Source organism: Elaeis guineensis, chromosome 10 (genome assembly GCF_000442705.2).
Source record: "Elaeis guineensis isolate ETL-2024a chromosome 10, EG11, whole genome shotgun sequence".
Classification (NCBI taxonomy): Eukaryota; Viridiplantae; Streptophyta; class Magnoliopsida; order Arecales; family Arecaceae; genus Elaeis; species Elaeis guineensis.
The window spans coordinates 24765530-24792132 of record NC_026002.2 but is presented as its reverse complement, the minus strand read 5'-3'; the positions used below and the strand labels follow the sequence as shown (position 1 = coordinate 24792132).

The 26603-nt window shown below is 36.5% G+C and overlaps 1 protein-coding gene and 1 non-coding gene across 3 annotated transcripts in view; both read right to left on the bottom strand.

The window, feature by feature from the left end:
• Positions 1-26603, bottom strand: part of LOC105059886 (UDP-N-acetylglucosamine diphosphorylase 2) — a 30892-nt gene that overhangs the window by 924 nt on the left and 3365 nt on the right. The window contains exons 4-14 of one of the 2 annotated variants that reach the window (XM_029260403.2): positions 26315-26354; positions 23893-23982; positions 23703-23815; positions 23558-23632; positions 22417-22456; positions 22237-22319; positions 22083-22160; positions 21172-21315; positions 5041-5108; positions 401-526; positions 55-169 (exon numbers count right to left, since the gene is read on the bottom strand). In XM_029260403.2, the coding sequence (XP_029116236.1) occupies positions 427-526; positions 5041-5108; positions 21172-21315; positions 22083-22160; positions 22237-22319; positions 22417-22456; positions 23558-23632; positions 23703-23815; positions 23893-23982; positions 26315-26354 (831 nt within the window). In that variant the 3' untranslated portion in view covers positions 55-169; positions 401-426. Of the gene's footprint in view, positions 1-54; positions 170-400; positions 527-5040; positions 5109-21171; positions 21316-22082; positions 22161-22236; positions 22320-22416; positions 22457-23557; positions 23633-23702; positions 23816-23892; positions 23983-26314; positions 26355-26603 lie in introns of those variants that run through there. The other variant, XM_010943380.4, reaches the window with a different exon arrangement.
• Positions 12263-12368, bottom strand: LOC140852325 (small nucleolar RNA R71). Its single transcript, XR_012135227.1, has one exon. It is a non-coding gene; the product is annotated as a small nucleolar RNA R71 (small nucleolar RNA).

Sequence of the window (26603 nt, the reverse complement as noted above, 5' to 3'; positions counted from 1 at the left end):
AAAATAAATTTACTCTCAAAGGAAGAATGAAAAGAGAATGTATAGAAATCCAACCTCAAATAGTGCCGTTGATGGAGCATATGCAAATGCATCAAATATAAACTGTTCAAGCTTCAAACCTATGGTATATCCATGAATAGAAGGAATCTTCTTTTCAGCTAGGTGGTAACTGCATTCACAAGACACGCCATATATATCAGATACATATTACAAGAAAAAATGCAGTAAATATCAGTTCATACACATCATCATATCAACAAGTGACCTAATAAGGGGCTAAGCATTTCAGAAACAGATGATATCAGAGATAAATTAGTGACAAAAGTGGACCTTATACCCTCTGAGAATAGAGTCTACAAACATGTGTCTAACAGTTATCAGCTATACGTGGGGCACATACAATATTTGGTGGAAGTAAAAATGGTGCTATCGCTTTACAAATTGGTGCTGGCATTCAAAAAGGGGGAAAATGCCAGAATGTAATGGTTGACAAGTCAATCTGTTGGTTTCTCCAAAGTTAGCACACCTGACACCTCGCATCCATATCAAAAACAGACAGTTATTACAATCTATACTACAAAATCAAGACAAACAAGAATCATATTTCTCCACATCTAAGCTAATAAAACCTTCATATTGGCAACTAAAAGAAAAAGAAATACATCATGGTTGAACACTGCTTCAACAATACTGAGAACAATAGCACATGCCAAAAAATCTATTCTTGTACATAATTAGCTAGAGATTTTAAGTTTATCTAAAGTTTTACCATGTAAGGATGATGATTAAAGTAGCATTAAAATACAGATGTTTATGTAGAAGATCAATGGACACTGTCACACCTATAACTTCTTTACGACATGATGAATTATGTGTGGTATAGTGCCCACCCTTCAAGTGTGAGATTAAAAAGGTAATAAGAAAGAGACATCCAAACTGATCTAAACCATTACAAACCCCTAATTCATATTAAAACCATGAGTACATTCGACATATATCTGCAAAAGTAACATAATTTATAAAGTGAAGAAACTACCCCTTGCCTTAACAAGGGCATTGTTGGACAACTGCAAGTCATGCTAATTTATATGTCGGACCTTGTGTATAACAAATCTGGTATTCTGCCTCTATGTGACTGCCTTTACATATTTTTACCTGTGTGAGAATGCACAAAGATATTATACACTTTGTAGTATTATTTTTCAGATCAACATTATGATGTTGCCCCCGACAATGTCATATAGACTAGGCTTAGGAGATATCCCCAAAACTTCTTATGCTAGTTCCAAAATCACAATATATCAGGTCTATTTTGGTCATGCTTTGCATGAACTAGTTAGTGTTTGGCAGTGTCTATCAGCTGATGAAATCTTATATGAACCATGGAACAGCTATGGTGGCTTTATGAGAAATTGAACAGAGATCAAAATGATCTCTTCTGTTGTCAACAGTACATCTGGTCTCAAGAAATATCTTTGAGGTCTTCTTCCAGCCTTTTTACAGATCATATGAAAAAGCTAGGAATCTAAGAATTCCTTCTGCAAGTGGATTCAAGGGCAAATCTGATCAGTATCACCATAAATAAACCACAAAGGTTATTGCACTATCAAACAATTATAACTTTGTATCCCTAACTATGCCTTTTTGAACCAAGGTTTTAAATATCGTTGGGACAGCAGGGCATCCCACCATTCCAAGTGTCGAGATGGGATGAGTCGGGAAATCGACTGCAACAGGACAGGACAGGATTGCCGTCCTGAGTGCTGGGAAATAGGGTATCCCATTGCATGAAAAACCGCAATAGCCCTGTCCACAGTATTTAAAATGTTGTTTTGAAGAGTTTTGTCTAGGATCAACCAAAGGGACCTTTATTCTATAAGCTTTTCTAAGTTGATTCAAGAACCACCTGCAAAAAAAGAAAAAGAAAAAAATAACCACAAGATACATTTTTATTTGCAATTTGCTTTTCTAAATTGAACCCACACTGAGACTGAGGGTCGAAAATAAGGATTCACATGGTCAAATACAATTTTATTTTCAGGCAAATTGATTAGAACAATATTAGAAGATAACCTTTCCAAGAATAGAGGACTTTCATGGAATTTTGTACTGGCCTAGGTGTTCAGTGTTCCCCCTAAAGATATTATTATTTGTTTCTCAATAGATTGTGTACTATTTTATTTTCCAAGTATGGTCAAATTGATGTCATGCAACCAGCATACGATTTGAAAGTGCTTAATTATGGTCTTATGGCAAGTACTTTGGACTATGAATTTCACATCAAACTATATGCATTATTTAAGCCATTTTCTTCTTCAATATTTAGATAACCATATTCAGGGTGCTAATGGTATGAGAGGAAAGTATATAAAGATTTATTAATTATTCCATCAAACATAGCCTTGTCTTTTTGCAAATATTATTAAGTGATGGTAAACTACTATGGATACTGTGGTTATGTGCAATAGACATATCTACCAGTAACAGGTAGATAACCTTTCACTTCCCTTTTTTCTTTTCTTTTTTTTTTGGGTGCAGTGGGGGGGCAGAGTGATGACTAGGTCGAGAAGTCTGACAAGTTTAAGGAGGAAACATCAACTTATACTGAATGATAGATGAGGATATGAAGGGGCACAAACATTGTGAAGGCTATGACACCATACGAATTAAAAAGGTTCACAAAAATGATTGCAACTCATAACCACACCTGCCCCTAGCATTCATCTCTTCCAAATGGATTTTGAGCCTTGATAAATCATTTGGCCTCTTGCTCCTCTACATTCTGAATTTACCTGAAGTCTTAGATGCCGAATTTATATCTTTTGGTCCGGAAGCTTGTTCCTTTGCTTTGAGCATTGCCAGTTTCCTTTTGGTCAATTTGGGATTCTGTGCTTCTCAAACTTCATTTTCAACTTTACTGCTTGTTAGCAAGTCTATCACCATAATTTCATTGCTATATGTTCTCATAGTGATTCTGTTGTAACTACTTTATTTTGTAGATTGTTTATGATCACAATGACACCAACAACGCAGGATGATCCTTTCACCGTACAAGCCTATTTCATGAAAGGCAACGTATGCTTAAACACAGACTTCACAAGTACTACCCTGTAATGGTGATGCACTTCATTAGGAGGATAGAACCATGTTCTTAGGTTAAAACCATGTGATGGGATGAGCATGCAGTGTTTCCTGTTCATTGATTTACAAGTAAATTGTAGAAAAACAAAGAAGTTTGAAGTAGACATGATTCATTTATGAGCATTAGATCATAGATGATAAGTGTGAGATGGATCTGAAGAAGGTTCTTATGATGAAGGCAGCAGCTATGATCAGGACAAATGGCAATATGATTCTTAAAGCTAACTTAATTTTATATTTATTAAGCCAAAAATGGTCAAAGCTTCACTAGAATCACTAAAAGCTCAGAGATTTTTTTTCTGCCTCACTGAATCTATCACTAATAAAGAAGTCTGGGTACTTCATGTCCAAAATATCTCTATAATATGAACATCATCTCATTTCATACATATCTAGCTCTATAAGACACTATAGAGTATTTTGAAGGGAGCATTGATGTTAAAATTTGGTTAGTGTCTGTATCCAAAAATGAAGGAGATACAATAAAGTCCTTAACAAGGTTCACAATCTCGGTACCAAATCCCATATCAATATCATGCTGATACGATATATCTGGTACGGGGGTCGGTTCGCATACCAAACTCGGCATGCCCCTTGCACCAAGTCTTGGTTCGGAATAGGTACAGCATGGTTTGCCCGATACAGCATGGTACATAGTGGTATGGCGAGCTTGGTCCTTTGTGTGCAGCACCTGACTTTGATGTAGATTAGCTGTTGTACAAAATGATATATTGAGGCAGACAATTTTAAATAAATTTGGTATAAGAGGATATGGTGGGCGTCTCTTTACTATAGCTCAGTTATGCAGCATTTGGTTTGGCAATAAATCACACACAAGAATAGGATTTATGCCTGCCAAACAGCTTTAAAAGAAAGGCAAACCCAAGGAATAATAATTATGGTCAAACCTGCTTCTGCCAAGCATAAATATTCTGAGGAAAAGCTGTCATAAGCTACTCCTAGCATGGTTCTCACCTATGTCTGACACCTCTTCTTGATGGACAAAAACACCCTCAGCCTAGAGTTCTTCCAAAGATTGTTGCCAAAAGGGAAAAAAGACTGGGAGGGGGATAACTTGTAGATTAACCATACAATAGGCACAGCTGTTCCTATTCCGCTTTTTCTTATCCCCAAACCAGACAACCATAGTGTTAGGACTTCGCTTCTAATGCCATGCATAGCGGACTTGATATGTTATATTGGTTTTAGATTTACTCTGACCATTTTTCCATTATTAGCCAGACCCCTTATGTCCAACTGGCCAGTGATCTAATATGATAATAGAGATCTCATATCATGACTCATATGGGTGATCTGGTTTCTCCTCTTATCCCACACCTTATTTGCTGCCTTGTATTTGTAGGTAATTAATCTGCAGTTTCATTCATAGTTACTCTTAATTGTTAACCATTGTTGAATTGGGTGACACTAGCCCGCTGTTAACTAAATATTGCATTATACATTGGCTAGACCAGTTATCATGTACATGTTCACAACACCAAATCCAGACTGGAATGTGAATTTATAGATTTTACAAGTAGAAGTTTCAAGAAATATAAATCTTAGTGCATACACAGATTGGAAAAATAGTTTTATCATAACCAGAAATAAAATATATTCAATGCAAATTAAAGATACACAAAGCATATAGTTCAATCTTACAACATAACCATTCACAAAAACTTTGTAAACTAAAGGTAATTAATGCTCATTTATTCAAAGTTTCTAAATGAATCTGATTAGACAGGTGAAAATGCAGGATACAAATATAATATGAAGCACAGCATAGATGAAAATGATAAGCATAATAGAAAAATGATTAATGCAATATAAAAAATATGAGTCGATAGATTAAGGTGGAATTAACCAGGTGAAGGGAGAATATGAAGGATTACTAACATGCTGTCTTTCTCAAGGCCATTTGCAACTTGATTTAGAAAATCCAGCGTGAACATATGTAAGCATATCTAAAATACATGTGGAAGATGTAAGTGTAAATACAGTTTCATTCTCCAGAGTGAGAAATAAGAGCAAGATGAGAGGTAACAATGAAATCCAACTATGCAGATTAAGACAAATTATAATATTTTTCTAAAAAAAAAGGCTACCATCAAAGAGATGATTAGTAGATGATGACACCAAAAATCTCACAAACTATGATTCTGCACTCACAACTTTTTACTCTGACATCAACAATTCAAATCTTTTAGTAATAAACTTTTTACTTGGCGTAGATCATTGAAAAAATTGTAATCCAACCATGATGCTTAGATTACAATTTTTTTCATGGCGCACCTGAAATAAAGTGAATTAACTAATATGATTAACTTGTCTTGGCAGTCATATTGATCAAAACAGGCTCTTCAGACATACAAGGCACAAGCTTGCTGAGCTATATGACAGATCTTTTCTATTCCTTTTTGTATCCCTATTTTTTCATAGGGCATAGCTAGAAGAACAACCATGGGTTCCAAAAGCAAGTCCTAGAACAAATATAAGGTTTTAAATCCTATGGGACGAGGCGGTCCCGGTTTTCCCATGGAACGGGGTGTGTCGCCATCCTACCCCATCCCGACACTTGGGACAGAGGACGTCCCGATACTTGAGAGGCATCCCAATCGGGATGCTAGGATGCTAGCGAGATGGCCTGTTCCAACACATGGAATGGTACCCGTCTCGGTGTCCCACAGGACGTCTCACTGGGACCTGAATCATGTAATCATTGGCATTCTCAGGTCTAAATACAGCAATGATTTAATTCTCAGTATCAGCAAAAAGATAGCTGAATCAAACAAACAGCTTCAAGAAATCTTCATTAGATTTAAGCATTCATACAATATTAAACACAAATAATAATAATAATAATAATATGATTTTTTAATGAACATTTGACATATGATTCTCCTCATGAAAAAAGAAACAAGTTTTTTGATGATAACTCATGAGACTGAACAATATTATCCTATGAAACAAAGAAACTGAACTCTTTAATCTAGCTAATGGGGGTGGCAATCATTGAATGGAGGTAACAATCTGAGAGAAGGATACCATACTTGCCATTGCCACATATTCAAACCCAGTGCAAAACTAAAAGCAAGCAGGGTTCAAATATATGCAGAAAGAGGTCTTCTCAAGGTAACATATGTGATGGAAGATTGTTGAAGCTCAAGAGGATAGCATGACCACACCAAAAACTGTGTTTAAATAAACCTGAAAACAGATTCCTTGATATTCATGCTATGATCCACTAACAGAGTGGAACACATTCTGGCCAGCCATCTGACCTCTAGTATGACTCTACGGAAGGATACAAGGTGAGACCTGACTCACAAATATCTAATGGGGAAATTTTTTTTTGAAGATTAAGTTAATCCACATGAAGAGAGCAACTTTATGCATATCAGTCCAAAAGAAGCTTTCACTAGTATTAGCATGATTACAATTCAGATGAAATTACTCCCAATATCTCCTTTGAATTGCCTAAAACAGAGTTTGGATGATGGAGATATGGCCGATTTATAGAAGATGTGTCCATGCAGATGAATCCAGATATTTATGAAATTACCATTCCAGGCCATACTAATTTAAGAATGATTTTTCTTTTTATTTTTACCCAAATTTTCTTGCTTCTTTCTTTTAGAAACTCATGTTAGATCATGTAAAAGTCCAATGGGACTTGGTAAATTCTTTTCTAGTATTTTTTTGATATTTATCTTTTTATTTTCTTTTCGGTAATTTATATCTAGTGGAAATTAGGAAAAAAAACTATTGGCTTAAAAATAAAAACCTTTCATTGTACAATCAACCAATTCAATTAATGAAATTTCTTTTATGATTTTTCTCAAATGCTTGTGCTGATAGGCCACTTGAAAGCACGTAGGGCAAGGCTATGGTTCAGCAGGAGATGCTAGTGAGAGGCTGAGAATCTTCTGTTGAGACCTTGTGAAGACTTGAGGTGCAAAGCTGAAATTCCAGCAAGAAGGGAAACTATGAGGCCTTCTATTTCTTATTCCTCTCCTAGTTTTAATTTTTCTTGCTTGTAGTTCTATTTCTAGCTTCTAGTTCAATGTTCTACTTTAATTTCTCTTCTAGGTCTATTTCCACTGTGCTACTTTGATCGTGAATGGGCTAGGGATTCCCACAGGGTTCCTTACCTGCATTAGGAAAGGAACAAAGAAAGCAACAATGTCCTAGTATTCAAGCAGTCGTACCCAATTAATGTATTGTCCTTAAATCCTAGAAAAGGACTAGAAGGTTACCTCAGGCTTGCTAATTGAAAATACCCTCACAAGTTATTCTGGAATGCGTGAAATTGATGGATTAGATAGATTAGTACACCATTTAGACCAATGAGGCTATTACAGCATGTAAGAGACTTAGATGAACATAATAATATATTAAGAATGAGAACACAAGTAGTTAGCCACATGATTTATATTATACAAAGAAACATGAAGAGAATGTTTGGTTTTTATTGTGACACCTTGTGTCTTTGCAATTTGCCAGTGTAGAATCCTATTAACAGATAACAGTAGTGCCAATATAGATCATTAAAATAGATTGATGTTACTTATGGTTTGAGATGAAACTGAAAATAACACAAAAACCTTGATATATATTTGCTTTATCTGTCTCCACCACTATGTTCGACAAAATATAGTCATAAGATTTTTAGCCAATTTTGATGATTACTGATAAAGGAACTTGAAAAAAACAAGGTCTTGAAGCATGCATGGTGAAGGATCTCCATAAAATTCCAATCAGGTGATACATCTTGTGACAAAGTGAAAGTTTGCTGTTTATAATGAAGAAAAAGAAGTTAGGCAGGAGTCCACCGAACCCACAATCCCAGCTTCTTAGTTATAACAGAAATCACTTTTCTGGTGGATTTCCTTATCCCTGAAATCAGGGATTTGGTAATCATCTATCTTCCCCTAGCAGATCTAATTCTGCCCTCCTTCCCCACCTTAAAAGGAAAATACGGATCTTTGTCGAACATATCGATGAATAACTTATCCACTCATCCAAACAGGCCTTAAATGTCCAGCTTGCGAGTTAGAAAATATTGATGCAAACTTACTATTTTGCAAAAGAGGTACAACTACAAGGCCCCATTAGAATGAAAAACATTCTACATACAAGGGGGTCAAGTATCATATTAGTATTGGCAATATCACTCTATATAATTATGCAGCAAACCGATGTACTATGATTCATAGGGACAAGGTGAGATACATGATAGTATTCTTGCTTTCAATGATTTGTTCCTTGCTTTAAGCCACTTATACACAATGAGAGCCCTACACCTGTAATAGAAAGGCAGCTCATCATCCATAGTGATATATAAACCATGGTTGAGGAGCTTTAGTCTCTTAACTGGCAGAACAAGATTTGTATTGCTAATGGCCTCCATGAAGAGTGCGGAATCAAATCTACTAATATTTGCTTTGGGCAGCAGATGGCATAGTTCATGTTCTAATTGCTGGGGTAGCACTTCATGGAAAGCCTCATTTTGACAAATGTGAATAAGGCCTTATTTCATGGTGCAGACTACAAAAATTTACATGTAGTCTCATATAGTCTTCAGCGTCCACTTCATGGTGTCACCACCTGCATAAAGCTATCATGGATTCAGAGAAAGTCCTTATGTGGGTAATGGCGCTTCTGTGGTGCTAGTCTTGATGATAGCTTCATAAACAGTTATCTTCAGTTTCTAATTATGTTCTTGAAAGCCACTATCCTGATGATATTTCTATTCCACTTTATGTTAAGAAGAAGACTGTCATAGATATTATAGCTAATTTGGACAAGCAGTTTTGCCATTGACAAAGGACCTCATGCCCCCTGTTACTTCTTATGCACCAAGACTGAAATTCCTTTTCTAAGATACTAATTGTCAAAATGAACTAAGCTGATTAATTTTGTTATATTCGAACATTTGTCATTGACAACCCTATAACTATTCATGGTGAGTCACACCAGGATCATATCACAGCTAGTGGCTGCTTCTTAAACCCTAATAACCTATAAGGCTAGACTCAACAGTATGCACAACACTTGCAATTTGGCATGGTAAGCTTAGTTTGTCAACTATGCTGTCTGACTATGTCAGTCTCCTGCACATTCATTAATATCAAAGTTTTTTTTATTTTTTCTCCCCGGTTTTGCAGTCATGTTTACGTTCAAAAGCCAATGTAATTGATTGGTGTAACGATCCTACTGACTTGAGCTAGAAGTTTCTTTTCCACCCTTCAAGGTTCCACTATGATAAACACTTAATTTAAGTATTTTAAATTAAAAAATTATATTTAATTTATCTTATTTATTAAGAATTTGATGTTTCTTTCTATGTTTTACAGGAAAGGTGATTGTCGATACAAAGAGTCCGATTCATAGATCAAAAAGACTCAAGTTTGAAGAAAATTGGACTTAAAATAAAATTAAAATAAAAGAAAGACGCATTCGGTATTATAGAAAATGAAGATACTATGCAAGGAATCCAAAAGGATATAGATGTCATTGTGAAGAAACTTTTGTTTCTTTTTGGAATATAAAAAGCAAGTTTCACGTGAATTCAAAAAAAAGAAAGCATCTGGGCGCGCGTGAACGCCCGCGCATGAACACGCGGACGCGGGACGGGCGCCGACGCGGGACGGACGCGGGACGTGCGTGGACGCGGGCTGGACGCGGCGCGTGGACGCAGGACGGACGCCTGAGGCGTGGACGCGGCGTGGATGCGGCATCACGCGGGTGTGGGCGCGCGGCAGACGGGTTCGCAAGGAATTTTTGATGGCGGTCGAACAGATGCTTATTAAAGAAAAAAAATTAATATTTAGAAATATTTTGAAAGAAAATATTTGTATTTTCTTTAGTCCCACATCGGAAAATCATGTAAAACTCCTCCCTCCTAATACCTATAAAAAGGCTTTTGTACTCCCATTAGAGGGGGAGCCCAGAAATTCTTCTAGAGCCTTGCATAGAGGAATAGAAAGAGACTACTTCATGAGCAGCTAGGCTAGCAGTCTCGGGAGTGGAGAAGAAATTTTGTAACGACACAGAGATGGTTTATTGTTCTAAACTTTCCTGTATTTCTTTATATGCAATAAAGATTATGCTTTTTATTTAAATTGTCATGAGTTCTTTATTTGCTCTCCTTTATATGTTTTTATTTATACTTTCTTGTTAGATTAATATTAGGAACAACTTTTACTTTTCGGAGACGCGCCGTGATCTACGGATACGGGGCGTGCCGAGGAAAGAAGAGTTATTTACCTAATACTTTCCGGAGATGCGCCGTGATCTACGGGTACGGAGCGTGCCGAGAAAAGACAGGTATTTTTCCTAAGATTAATCGCATCCATTTAATTAAAAAAAAAAGAGATACAACTCTGCTAGTGCAAAGTAATTCAAAACTCCCGAGCTCTTTATTTTCTAATTACCTCAATTTTAAGATAATTTATTTTCTAAATCAAAAACAACGTTTCTTTCTTTCATCTTGCAATCTCAACTTAGCCCAAGGTCCCTGAGGATACGATCTCGACTCATCCTACCTACGTAGTGAATAGAGTTATTTTTGATGCTATCAACGACTACGCATCAAATTTTGGCGCCGTTGCCGGGGATCTTGGCATGGTTGAATTAAAAAATTGAAAAAAAATTTTTTTTTTAAATATATATATATATACTTTTCAGTTTTTATTTCTCGTTTTAAAATTTTTTTTCAGTGCTTTCTAGCTAGATAATCTTATTTGCATAATTACAGAATTACCTTGCATAACTAATTTACTACTTAGGAATTTTGCTGCTTAGAATAATTTGCTACTTTTTATAGCCTAGTAATTTATTGCTTTTTAGACTTAATCACTTAAATTTATTTTCTTGCAAAAAAAAAAATTAAAAAAATATATATAAAAAGATAAAACTATAAATTAAAAAAAAAAAGCCACTGACATTTCATAACACTTAACTAAAATAGCGTAACCTCAAATATAAAAATTTCTAACTTGATTGGACACCTTGTTTATTTGCATTGCATCTCCATAATTAATCTTAAGGGCAATAACCCATTAACCAGATAAGGTGGAGATTTGATCACCCTTCCTTGGCCCACAAATCACTCCCTTGCATTTGCATAACCTAGACCTTAATTTAAAATCAACTAGACGTCAGCCCTAGGAATTTCGAGCTCAATAGGATAAGAAAGCTCTAGAGTTGAACCAAGTACGGATTGGTTAATTGCTCGGTGTCTAAGGCAAGTGGTTAAAGAAAGTGGTTTTCAATTGGTTCCGTTGACTGACCTGGCCAACTTAGTTGGTGTCTAAGGAAAGCAACGAGCAGGGAACCTCCCACATCTTACGCTTACCTGGCCGAGTCAGTTAGTCAGTCTAGAGCTTGGAGTGCTCAAAGGCGGTCTTGAAAGTTAGGAGCTGTTTAGATCTAAGTTAACCTTAGGATAGAGAGTCTATGATTGTTTAAGTTGATTGCAATTAACATCTAAACATTAACTAATTTCTCCCTTTTCATAGATTTAAGATTCTTAGGTTCTTCTCTTTAGATTTTCTTCATTCTTTTCTCACTATATTATAAAAATATATATTATAAAAAGAAAAATTTTCTGTGTTTGCTCTACAGTATAATTGTAAGGTGTATGCTTGGCCGTAGATCGTTACGACCAGAAATCCAACCTTTTGATCCAGAAATAGAAAGAACCTTTAGAGCCAATAGACGTAAAAATATGGACCGAAATCAGGAGAATGATCCACCCAAGCAATTGAAGGAGTACTTTACTCCTTCCACATATACCTACTCTCCTTGTATTCAAGTGCCCCCTGTGGAGGCCACTCAATATGAAATTAAGTCCAGTATAATCCAAATGTTACCTTCATTTTATGGACTTAGTAATGAGGACCCTTATAAACATCTTGAAGAATTTCTTGAGATATGCTCAACTGTCAAAATTCACAACTTCTCCGATGATGCTCTTAGGTTAAAATTATTCCCTTTTTCACTTAAGGACAAAGCCAAATACTGGCTACATACTTTTGATTCCATGACTATATCAACCTGGGACCAACCGCAAGGAGAGTTTCTCAAGAAATATTTTCCCATAGGAAAAACTAATCAAATAAGGAAAGCCATAACCAGTTTTTCCCAATTAGATGGAGAAATGTTTCATGAAACATGGGAGAGATTAAAGGACCTTATTAGAAAATGTCCCCACCATGCTGTATCCAAGTGGCAGTTAATCTAATGTTTTTATGATGGACTCTCTGAAAGACATCGACAAATGGTCAATGCATCATGCGGTGGGACATTCATGCTGAAAAGTGAGGATGAGGCATGGCAACTGTTTGAAATTTTAAGTGAAAATTCATTACATCATATGTCTGCCTCTATTAGAGATAAACCCATGTTAAACCCAAAAAGAGGTGGAATATATGAAGTAGGAAATACCATAGATATCCATCAAAAGGTAGATGAACTGTCCCAAAAATTAGATCGTCTTCTAAATACTGGACAATCCCCGATTCCACCTAACCCAATCCAAGAAGTTTGTGCATTGTGTGCAAGTCCGAACCATTTTGTTAGTGAATGCCCAACCGCACCTCAATTTTCTGAGTTTGTGCACGAGCAGGTTCAGCAAGCTCAAGTCCAACAAGCTCGCAGACCAGGAAACGATCCATATTCGAACACTTATAACCTCGGCTGGAGAAACCATCCAAATTTTTCCTGGAGACGACAATCAGTGGTTGGTCCTGCCACACCTCGACCTCAATATCAAGACCCAACATATAGGCATGGACCATACCATCAATTTCAAAATGTTCCTCAACCGTCTACTACTGGTCACAACTCAGCTTTTGAGGAAAAAGTCCTGAAAGCACTAGAACGATTAAAAGTCAACACTCAGACCCTTAACTCCCACACACAATCCATTGCTAAGCTAGAGACCCAAATAGGTCAACTAGCAACTGCATTCAGTAGGAGGGAAGGAGAAAAATTACCTAACCAACCCGAGAGCAACCCAAGAGAGTTCTAATACCCCAGAAGCTTTTTCTGAACATGTCAAATCAATCATGACTCTGAGAAGTGGGAAGGTCATTGAACACACTAGTAAAACCAATGAGACCGACCCTAAACCTCTAACCGAATCCAAATCACCCAAGAACAAGGAGGACCTGAAAATAGAGAAGGAACCAACTGCACCGGAATCATCTTACTTGTCTAAAGCCCCATTTTCGGATGCCCTGAAAGCCCCTATTCCTGCAGATAAGAAGGGAGGAAAACTTGATGAGATGTTGGAATTGTTTAAGCAAGTCCAAATTAATCTTCCCCTTCTAGATGCAATCAAACAGGTCCCTGCTTATGCCAAATTTTTGAAGGATTTGTGCACCCAAAAACGTAAATCTAGATCACAAATCCCAAAGAAAGTACGTCTCACTGAACAGGCTAGTTCTGTCTTCCAGCATGCCACTCCTCCAAAGCTTAAGGACCCAGGAGCCCCCATTATTTCCTGTGTTATAGGAGATTATCACATTGAAAAAGCTCTTCTGGATTTAGGGGCAAGTGTGAATCTTTTACCTAGTTCGGTGTATGAACTTTTTGAATTTGGAGAATTGAAACCCACATCAGTCACACTGCAGTTAGCCGACAGATCAATTAAGGAACCACGTGGAATGCTTGAGGATGTCTTGGTCAAGGTAGATGAGTTTTACTTTCCAGTTGATTTTCTGGTTCTCGATATGGAATTAAGTGGCAACCCCAGACAAATTCCCATTATCTTAGGACGACCCTTCCTAGCTACGGCAAATGCATGCATTAATTGTAGGACAGGAGTCATGGACGTATCGTTTGGGAATAAGAAACTAAGACTGAATGTGTTTGGTGCTTCCCAAGGACCATCAATGGATAGTTGCTTCGAAGTAGATACACTAGAAGATATTATAGAAGATGCAACACCCATAATTCTAGCACCAGACCCCTTAGATACTTGCTTGGCTCACTTTGGAGTGTGTGACTTTGAGGAATATATAAAAGAAGTTAACATCTTGTTAGATACACTACATGATAAAATCACTCCTCCATGGACAATCAAGTATGAGCCATTGCCCACATTAGCCAGTACACCAATAGTCCCATCTTTAGAATCACCACCTACGTTAGAATTGAAACCTCTTCCTGCTACGCTTAAGTATGTATTTCTAGGACTCAATGACAACCTCCCGGCAATCATTGCATCAGACTTGACCCCTAATCAGGAAGCACAATTGGTTGGTATTCTGAAGGAACATAAAGAGGCTATCGGTTGGTCCATTGCCGATTTAAAAAGAATTGACCCCTCCATTTGCATGCACCATATTCATTTTGAGGAACATGCCAAACCCCATCGAGATATGCAGAGGAGATTGAACCCAAACATGCGTGAAGTAGTAAAGAAAGAGGTGGTAAAGTGGTTAGATGCTGGAATCATCTACCCCATATCCGATAGTAAATGGGTCAGTCCCACTCAAGTAGTACCTAAGAAATCTGGTATTACTGTGGTGGAGAACGAAGAAGGTGAACTACTTCCAACTCGCATATCATCTGGATGGCGAGTATGCATAGATTATAAAAAACTGAATGCCGTTACTAGAAAGGATCATTTTCCATTGCCCTTCATCGACCAAATCCTAGAACGGTTAGCAGGACAAAGTTTCTACTGTTTTCTTGATGGTTATTCAGGGTACAATCAAGTACCTGTATTTCCAGATGATCAAGAAAAAACTACCTTCACTTGCCCCTATGGCACTTTCGCTTTTCGGCGTATGCCATTCGGGCTTTGCAATGCACCCGCTACATTTCAACGGTGCATACTGGCTATTTTTTCGGATATGGTGGATAAATGTCTTGAAGTTTTTATGGATGATTTTTCTGTGTTTGGAACCACCTTTGAGGATTGTCTCCATAATCTTTCCAAAGTTCTTAAACGGTGTATGGAGACAAATCTTGTCCTAAGTTGGGAAAAGAGCCATTTCATGGTGCGGAAAGGAATTGTATTAGGACATATTATTTCTGAAAAAGGGATCGAGGTAGATAAAGCCAAAGTTGAGGTTATTTCAAAACTACCACCCCCTACTTCGGTCCGACAAATACGATCTTTCTTAGGTCATGCCGGATTTTATAGACGCTTCATCAAAGACTTTAGCAAGATTTCAAGACCCTTGTGCAATCTGTTGGCCAAGGATACACCATTTGTCTTTGATGAAGACTGTTTGAAAGCGTTCAACACATTACAAACAGCCCTGACAACAGCACCCATAATAAAACCCCCTGACTGGTCCATTCCATTTGAGATTATGTGTGATGCCTCTGACTTTGCAATAGGTGCCGTCTTAGGCCAAAAAATCAATAAGGAGCCACATGTGATCTATTATGCTAGCAAGACTCTTTCCGATGCCCAATTAAACTACACCACAACAGAAAAAGAGTTGCTAGCAGTAGTGTTCGCCCTTGAAAAATTTCGCTCATATCTGTTAGGGTCTAAGGTTCTAGTTTACTCTGATCATGCGGCTCTGAAACATCTCCTCTCAAAGAAAGATACTAAACCGCGTTTGATCAGATGGATCCTTCTTTTACAAGAATTTGATCTGAAAATCCGAGATAAGAAGGGTTCTGAGAATGTGGTAGCTGATCACATCTCCAGGATCTTAGTTGAACACACGATAGGCATAGATGAGGTCAAAGAAAAATTTCCTGACGAACAACTTTTCGCAATCTCCTCTAGCCGTCCTCCATGGTTTGCCCATATTGTCAATTACTTGTCAACAAGACAAGTACCTTCTCACTGGACAAAACAAGAAAAGGATCGATTTTTCTCGCAAATTAAACATTATTTCTGGGAAGAACCTGAACTATTCAAATACTGTCCTGACCAAGTTATTCACCGTTGTGTCCCCGAGAGTGAATTCCAAAGCATTCTCACTTTTTGCCATTCTTCGGCATGTGGGGGACATTTTAGTGGAAGAAAAACTGCAGCAAAAGTACTGCAGAGTGGATTTTATTGGCCAACGCTTTTCAAGGATGCACATGAATTTGGCCGAAGTTGTCTGCGATGTCAGCAAACAGAAAATTTATCCAAGAAGGATATGATGCCGCTGACCCCCATTTTAGTAGTAGAAATTTTCGATGTTTGGGGGATTGATTTCATGGGACCTTTTCCAGCCTCATTTGGATTTGAATATATTCTGGTGGCAGTTGATTACGTATCAAAATGGGTGGAGTCAATAGCTACACGGACTAATGATAATAAAATTGTAATTAGTTTTATCCAACGAAACATCATTAGTCGATTTGGCTTCCCAAGGGTGATCATTAGTGATGGGGGGACTCATTTTACGAATAAATATTTTGAAGCACTTATGAAAAAATATAATATTTCACACAAAGTGGCCACACCATATCACCCCCAAACTAATGGTCAGGTAGAGGTGTCAAATAGGGAGATTAAACATATCCTAGAAAAGACGATTAGGCCCGATAGAAAGGATTGGTCTCTTCGCTTAGACGATGCATTATGGGCTTACCGTACTGCTTTTAAAACACCCATAGGAATGTCTCCCTATCGACTTGTATTCGGAAAAGCTTGTCATTTGCCGGTGGAATTGGAACATCGCGCATTTTGGGCCATAAGGCAATTTAACTTTGATATGAAAAATGCAGGTTCCAATAGGAGACTCCAATTAAATAAACTTGAAGAGCTATGCAATAAAGCGTATGAGAGTGTCAAAATTTATAAGGCTCGAACTAAAGCATACCATGATAAATTTATTGCACGAAAAACGTTCGAGCCCAATCAAAAAGTTTGGCTCTTCAATTCTAGGTTGCGTCTGTTTCCTGGAAAACTTCGCTCACATTGGGACGGACCTTTCATTGTAACTCAGGTATTTCCTCATGGAGCTATAGAACTCAAAAATCCTAAACAGGGGAACACTTTTAAAGTGAACGGTCAGCGATTGAAACCTTACATAGATGAAATTAGTGATGGAGAATTAATTGAATCTGTTGATTTAGTGGATCCAAAACCGCCATAAGACTCAATTCAGTCTGGCTGAAGACATAAAACTTAGCGCTTGTTGGGAGGCAACCCAACGATTTGATTTTTATTTTTATTTTATTTTATTTTTTTCGCAGCTGCAGGAATTTAGAACAAGAGCCTATTAATCAATGAAGCTATCTTCAACTTCCGAAGCAAAATTATCCCAGGTGCACTCTCTCCTTTTATTTTCTTTGCTTTCTTACTTCATTGAGGACAATGTAGATTAAGTTGGGGGGGAGGAAATTAATCAAATCCTCGAGTATGGTCAGAAATAATTAGTTTTGTGTGTCCAAACTTTATTTTGATTAAGAGTCAATTAGACATCCTAAACAATGAATGATTAATGATCAAGATAATTTTAGAGATACTGAGGAATAAATTATTAAGAAAACCCAATGAATGGTAGGATTTAGACTAGACCAAATTTTAGGAGTGATTCTACAAACCTCTTCTTACTGATCTCAATAAAGAATCTGCTTCATGAGAAATTGGATGGAAAGGTCGAGGTATGCAAAAAAAAAAAAAAATTCTCCTTAAAATTTACTTAAAAAAAAAAAAAAAAAAAAAGAAAAACAACATTGGTTTCCTACTGAGTAACCGGGCCCTTTCGCGTAAGTAAGCGTTGTGGTTCGCGTAAAAAGGTAGGCAATGTTAAAAAAAAAAAAAAAAAAAAAAAAAAGGGGACTAAATTGCAAGAAGATAATAAACCTCTTTCCCATTAAGTTAAAGGATTTAAAGAGTAAAGTGGAGAGTTGGAGAAAGAAAAGCTCTTGAAATTTCTTTAGTTAATACTCAGCCACTAATTGGGTCAAATTGATAATCCAATGAAATATCTCTTTAATGGTCTGACCAAGTATCACCTACCTTTTGAGATGCCTAACCTAACTTTTTATTCAAAATCAAGTCGGTACACAATGCTGATATATCTATTTTACTCGAGGACGAGCAAAATTCAAGTTGGGGGGTGTGATAAACACTTAATTTAAGTATTTTAAATTAAAAAATTATATTTAATTTATCTTATTTATTAAGAATTTGATGTTTCTTTCTATGTTTTACAGGAAAGGTGATCGCCGAAACAAAGAGTCCGATTCATAGATCAAAAAGACTCAAATTTGAAGAAAATTGGACTTAAAATAAAATTAAAATAAAAGAAAGACGCATTCGGTATTATAGAAAATGAAGATACTATGCAAGGAATCCAAAAGAATATAGATGTCATTGTGAAGAAACTTTTGTTTCTTTTTGGAATATAAAAAGCAGGTTTCACGTGAATTCAAAAAAAAGAAAGGATCTGGGCGCGCGTGAACGCACGCGCGTGAACGCCCGCGCATGAACGCGCGGACGCGGGACGGGCGCGGACGTGGGACGGACGCGGGACGTGCGTGGACGCGGGGTGGACGCGGCGCGTGGACGCAGGATGGACGCGTGAGGCGTGGACGCGGCGTGGATGCGGCATCACGCGGGTATGGGCGCGCGGCAGACGGGTTCGCAAGGAATTTTTGATGGCGGTCGAACAGATACTTATTAAAGAAAAAAAATTAATATTTAGAAATATTTTGAAAGGAAAGATTTGTATTTTCTTTAGTCCCACATCGGAAAATCATGTAAAACTCCTCCCTCCTAATACCTATAAAAAAGCTTTTGTACTCCCATTAGAGGGGGAGCCCAGAAATTCTTCTAGAGCCTTGCATAGAGGAATAGAAAGAGACTACTTCATGAGCAGCTAGGTTAGCAGTCTCGGGAGTGGAGAAGAAATTTTGTAACGACACAGAGATGGTTTATTGTTCTAAACTTTCCTGTATTTCTTTATATGCAATAAAGATTATGCTTTTTATTTAAATTGTCATGAGTTCTTTATTTGCTCTCCTTTATATGTTTTTATTTATACTTTCTTGTTAGATTAATATTAGGAACAACTTTTACTTTCCGGAGACGCGCCGTGATCTACGGATACGGGGCGTGCCGAGGAAAGAAGAGTTATTTACCTAATACTTTCCGGAGATGCGCCGTGATCTACAGGTACGGAGCGTGCCGAGGAAAGACAGGTATTTTTCCTAAGATTAATCGCATCCATTTAATTAAAAAAAAAAGAGATACAACTCTGCTAGTGCAAAGTAATTCAAAACTCCCGAGCTCTTTATTTTCTAATTACCTCAATTTTAAGATAATTTATTTTCTAAATCAAAAACAACGTTTCTTTCTTTCATCTTGCAATCTCAACTTAGCCCAAGGTCCCTGAGGATACGATCTCGACTCATCCTACCTACGTAGTGAATAGAGTTATTTTTGGTGCTATCAACGACTACGCATCACACTACATATGGAAGAACAGTAACTATAGTCCCTCTCATTCAAATAATGAATTTCACTTGGCAGCAGCTTGCCTAATGAACAGGTTATTCAGCTTCAATGCCCTCTCTTTGACACGGGTTGCAACTTTGCTGGTGTCTGCTTGGTTATGAAATGCAGTGCTATCAACATTATGAATTGCTTGGTTTTCAGGATGAAGCATAGCACATAATGGTTAATTGCTTGTTCATTTAACGACTAACAGATTTCTATGAAACAGTGAATCATAGCATCACTAATAATCTGCTAGTGCAAAGTAATTCAAAACTCCCGAGCTCTTTATTTTCTAATTACCTCAATTTTAAGATAATTTATTTTCTAAATCAAAAACAACGTTTCTTTCTTTCATCTTGCAATCTCAACTTAGCCCAAGGTCCCTGAGGATACGATCTCGACTCATCCTACCTACGTAGTGAATAGAGTTATTTTTGGTGCTATCAACGACTACGCATCACACTACATATGGAAGAACAGTAACTATAGTCCCTCTCATTCAAATAATGAATTTCACTTGGCAGCAGCTTGCCTAATGAACAGGTTATTCAGCTTCAATGCCCTCTCTTTGACACAGGTTGCAACTTTGCTGGTGTCTGCTTGGTTATGAAATGCAGTGCTATCAACATTATGAATTGCTTGGTTTTCAGGATGAAGCATAGCACATAATGGTTAATTGCTTGTTCATTTAACGACTAACAGATTTCTATGAAACAGTGAATCATAGCATCACTAATAATCATTCAAATTCACCAGGTCCTCATTAACATTGCACCTTTGCCCCTTGTGAAAATCATCATCACGTGTCTATCAAGCAGCTAGTTGAATACTTCATGTGAAATAAACACATTCAAAAACAATTGACAATTTATAGGCCTTTGGGCCATCACTAACCCCTGTAACTGATAAAAATACTATGTTATGATTCATTTATATTCTGATGCATGAATTTCACAATCATTAGACTTATATCGTTTACGATGTTATGTTCGGCATGGCAAGTGCCCTCAGACCATAAAAGAAAGAGACAAAAAGAAAATAGCAAAGAAGATGTCATGAGTAAATGTCTTGAAATACTACACTTTGTTACTGTGATAATTTTATTGAAAAAAAGATGAATCCTATAACAGATACTAAATAGTTGAGATAGGATATGTGACCAAGATTTTTGATCAACGTTATGTTCAGTATGTTTGCTGATAACTAGGAAAGTTTAAATTTTTCCCAGAAGAACAAATATGCAGAATCAATGAAACAGTTTTGATGCAAAACCATCAACGTAATCATAATTTTACCAGGTAACACTGAATCTGGTGAAACTCTGAGAAAACTCTGAAAATAATGTCACAAGGAAGTGTCACGTATTGAAAATCATCAAGAAAATTATTTTATTAGCTTGTTATGGCGAATTTAGCCTTACCAATGTTTTATTTGCAATCTAATTGATAATACGCAATTCTATAAGATAGATGTTAAAGCAAACAAAATTAAATCCATTTGACATATATATGCTTTCAATAGTTTATCCCAGAAACTTTCAATATGTAGGCAGTCCACAAATACAAGCTTTAAGCTGAGAGATTAGGTAACTAAAGTGCATGGTAGCTTACATTACTCCAACAAAAGCGAAGGCGTCCAGTGGTCTGATTGATCTCAGAAGCCATTGATGGATCCATTTCACTATATTCCATCACAGTAAGAGGTCCACCTCTACCCCGCTGGACAAAGACCCCAACCTTCTCTTGTGGATAAGCCTGAATTTAAGTCCAAATTGGAAAGTAGATTCTTAACATAAAAAGGTGATATAGAGTATAGAGAGACTTATTCTACGAAAACTTTAAAGTAGAGACAAGAAGGCAATTTAAACAAGATAATGAAAGTAGGATATATTTCGGCACAGATGCAAAATAACCTTTTGGCACAAAGTGATCAATCCATAGCTGTAGAAAAATATTTAACTTCAATACAAATATCAGCGCATGGTAACATGTCTTCACAAATGGCTCACCTAATGAATGCACCACAGATAAGACTTTTGGGATCAAGGCCTACATAGTATGAGTTTATATAAACGTACTATTAATATAAGCTTGACATACTTTTCTCATATTAGTAAATATTCCTATCAGAAGCAAAGTATTATGGGTTTCTTCTCTCCTCTTTCTAAATAAAGTGTTCTAAACTGTATCCTGTTATAGTAGCTTCAATAGAGGGTTGGAAATACCAATAAACTCTAAATATATGCAAGCAGTAGTGACACATGGCTATGTAGCATGGAGAATTTTATATGGTAATTTTAGATCAATTCATTTAATATTTGGACTTCGGACGTCATAACATAAAAGTAACAGTAAAAGAGCATGTCAAAAATAATCTAGTACGGTGCTCAAACAGCTGCTTTAATAATTGAAATGATGGTAGGGAAGTTCAAGATCAACTCAAATTGCAACTGCAGTGCAAGGCTAATGTCAAGAGAAGTCTTTCAACAAGTAACACTTTTATCATTCATATTGTTTTTTACCTTGCGAACAACTTTTGCTGCAGCAGTTACACCTTTATCAATAAAGTATCCCAAGAATGCTGGATCTGCAACACGGACCTGCCCTCAGGGGATAAATTAGTATACTGTATAGGAGAACAGTTCGCTAGAATTTTTCAGCACGAGCAGATCTCACCAGAGCATTATCAACTCCATAGACATCCACGTATTTCACACCTCTCATAGCCATATCTTCCAGTAATCTTGAGGACCTTAGAGCTGAGAAAGAATATTAAAAACCAAATGAAGGAAAATAGTTAATGCAGAATGAGAGAATTGTCAATCAGATATCATTAAGTTCAACCAAAAACCGTACCAGCATATAGTCCTCCATTTCCATCAGGAGCCCTTGCCACCTGGCTTTACAAAATAAGGTTGTTATGATTTTTCTGGTGAAATAATATCTTTTTATGCCATGAGATTCAAGATAATGAAACATGAGAATGACAGAAGTCAATTACTAATGATCCTAGTGAAAGAATATCAAGGGTTTGAAACATTATAAGTTAACATTCAAAGCCCATAAAATATCCAAAAATCAACAAATAAAACTAAAGATGCAGTGAATCTAACCACACTAGTAGCAATCAGAAACTGTCATATTGATGAAATCAAGATCAATTATGCAGGGTGAAATATGAAAGGCATCCAACATTACATACTTCCGACAAGGAATACAAATATTTTCAAATCTAAATTCATATATCCAATAACCAATAAGCAAATTGATCTATTGTAGAACTCCTGGAGAAGCCAGCAATCAGGTTTTTATACTGGAGGAATTCAAAACAAGTTAAATTCGCTAAACTCTAGATAGGAGGATCTAGCAAAAAAGTTTATATGAATATAATTTTGAATTTATATTAATTTTATAATAATATTGAGAACATTCAGAAGGCCACGAGAGAAATCATTTGTAGGGGCTTTGGATCAAAGATTGAAGTGCTGGTCAATGCTATAAATATCCCTAGTGTTCTCCAGTCCAAGAGCTTATGGGCATAGTATAATGGGCTACCTGTGTTATGCACTTGTATTACAGAAACAAGCCTGTTTCACTGTGGATTGACTAGTATTGATGGGTATATAAAGAATGAAGCCCACATGAGCATCCAGTTTGCAATTGTGCCAACAAGAGAAAACAATGACTAGTTGTCAAAGCAAAGCTCTATTGTTAGAAAAGAAGCAGACAATCTTAACTTGAGTTTCAAACAACAAAATCCAGACTTTAAAAAAAGTAAACAAGCCTGTTTCACTGTGGATTGAGTAGTATTGATGGGTATATAAAGAATGAAGCCCGCATGAGCATCCAGTTTGCAATTGTGCCAACAAGAGAAACAATGACTAGTTGTCAAAGCAAAGCTCTATTGTTAGAAAAGAAGCAGACAATCTTAACTTGAGTTTCAAACAACAAAATCCAGACTTTAAAAAAAGTACAAGAAGTAAAAGCCAGAACATACCTTGTATGGAGTCTCCATAATAAATCTGCCATCTCCAGAAACACAGGGAAGAGTACCTTGTTGGAAAAAGGTGACCTGCATCAAAAAATAATTGTCAGTCAGAAAAACCAAATTCCAAACTCCAAGGATGTGTTAATAATTTTACCTGATCAGCTTCCAAACCAAAATACTTATGGCTTTCAAAAAACTTGCGTGTAGCTTCATCAGTAAATGGGCTGGTCATTATGTACCAGTGGATTGGGACGGTACCTGCTGAGCCTGCTCGTAGCACAGCTAAAAGGTTAAGAAGACATACTGATTGTGGTAAAACAAAAGTCCAAGCAGATGCTTCTTACCATCAGTGGACTGAGCTGCAAGCCTTTGGACGCACAAAATTCTCTCAGCTTGAAGCTGAAAAAGTGACTTTCCTGATGGGAGGCCAATATCTAAAGCAAAAGAACATAATAAGCGTAAGTAATTTGGCACATATTAATTGTTATATAATTACAACATGTGGTAACAAAACTTGGAATTCTAGAAACATAATAACCAAGATCCTGCAAAAGTATCTGTGTGAAATTATAACAAAGCTGAAGGAGCATTAGTCAACCACAGGTTTCCGAGACTGCATATAATATCCACTAAGTTGATCACTGAGACACCAACTCCAAACCCCCAACAAAGGGAAGCAGTTCCTAATCACAAGAAAGTAAAGAAGTGATGCCAGTTGAGATAGCTGAACTGAAAATATCTACCAAAACCCTGCAAGACTAGATAATTGCAGGAGGCAGTGAGGATCATTTCCATGAAAACACTCCCAAGTGTCGACTATAAAAATCACTCCTGTTGATTCTCTCTCTAGAATGATTTTGCGTGCATGTGTGAGCGAGCAACAAGAGAGAGAAGGGGGAAGGAGGGAAGTACATCAACCAAAAGTACGGGTGGATTCAGTAATCCAAACAAAGAGATAAAAAATGTAGTGTTGAAGGGCAACACGACATTTCACCAGTTGGTGAAACCACAACCATTCGCTAATTACTCCTTCCTATTGAAGCATTCATGTCCATTGCAACTGCCAAGTATGAGATTTTGCTGTCACAAAACAGGTTGCTACTTATGGTGAATCCACAGAAGTTAAGGAAAAACTTATCCCTGTCATATCACCAGTCTGCTACTGCATGTAATGTATTTTCTGTTTATTGGGCACATTTTCAATGTTATCATGTAAATAGTGTGCAAGAAGTTCAAGAGAATTGCTGTTTACAGCCAAATATTTATTTAATGCATTAAAGAGAAATTTTCTCAAAATTAAATTTCAACATACAAAAAGTTAAGTGGTAATTATAAGATTGAAGTTGCTAATCCAAAATTAATCCTAGGAGGGGATGAGGTAAAATAGTTGATTACTTATAGAAGTAGAATGTAATTAGATCTGATAGAGGATTGGAGATGATTAACAACAAAGAAGATAAAAAGACATTAATAAGAATGGAAAGGGACTTTTCACAATAGAAAAGACCGAGCATTGTTGCACATGAAGCTTGGCAAGCAGCTAAGAGAAGAAGAAAAATAAAGGCAAGGGGAAGAAGATTTGATGAATATATGTAGAATCTGCATGAAGAAACAATTTACTCAAAATACTCCATTAAACATGCATTGCTAGTGACCTTACACAGAGTTCTGTTATAGATATCTCAGAAGTCATAATCTCAGACAATGTTATCTCAAAATATGCAAAGTAGGACTCCTAATCAACCTCATATAGAACTCCACTATATCAGAAAGTTTTAGATTGCATAGATATATATCATTTCACACGGATAAATTCAATCAAAATCAAAGCAGTCTTAATTTTCTAAGCTTTCTATAACTATCTAAAAATCATCTATGATAATATTTTTTACTGCAATATTCACTTCCACAGCAAGGGTCTTATCCCTGACACCCGATAGTTTCTCTATTTATGCTCCTTCGAGGGATCTTCACAATCAATGGATATCAACTTGGGTATTCTTGAAGCCAAAAAAGTTGGATGGTTGATTTGGTAGTCATCACTCTTTAATCAGAAACTAATAATTGACATATGGACAGAAAAGGCTTATCATGGACAACCGGAAGATGTCATCAAACAGATTGCAGAAAACCATTGGTCAGAGACATGACACTGAGTCCCCATGATGGACATTTCTTGTGCAAATCATTTTGGTTCTATCTACCATGATCAGCTCAAACAACAAAGTTTTAATTGAAGGAACTGGTTGAATATTTTTTCCTTCTACGTGAAAGAGGATTAAGAAAGAAAAAAGGCTGTCATTGTTCTCTGTAAGACAGCTCATTTCAAATATAATCATTATATTTTCTATGGTGCAAATCATACATAAATTAGAAGATGCCCCTATAGTGTTTGTTCGTACAAGTGAACCTACCCAAACAAAAGCAATTGTCATAGATATTCGATTCTGTTCAAACCAAATCAACCAACCCGCTTAAACCGAAAAACCATTCAAACCATTCAAATACTTGGAAATGCTACATGAACATACCGAACCGATATAAAACCAAACCAAAGCAACCGATTGTGTTTAGTCGAATATTTGATTTTAGGAACCTCTTAAACCGAAATGTTAGTTCAGTTTGAAAAAATCATTTAAAACCAAACAGTTTTCAGCCCTAAACGGTACCTTTTGACCAAAATAAGACTGCAATATTGACAAAACTAACAATAATTGGAAGAAACTAAATAGCAAATCAAATAGCATGGGTGGCTCAACAACTTACTAAAGCATCCCTTGGGATCTGAACTTCCAAGACGAGTTCCCTGCATCATTTAGCATATAAAAACCATAAAAACAATATCCATTTGATTATGAACAATCTATAAAAAATAAAAAGAAATAATTATGCACTAAAATTGAATCAGCAAAGATGAAATTACATGGAAAAGAATTTACTAACACAATCAAACAATTACATTTAAAGAGATATAAAAGTGCATATGCATGAATACCAAACATATTACAGGTAATAAAAATTACTAACAATATAATGCTAGTTTACAAAGCTTTTG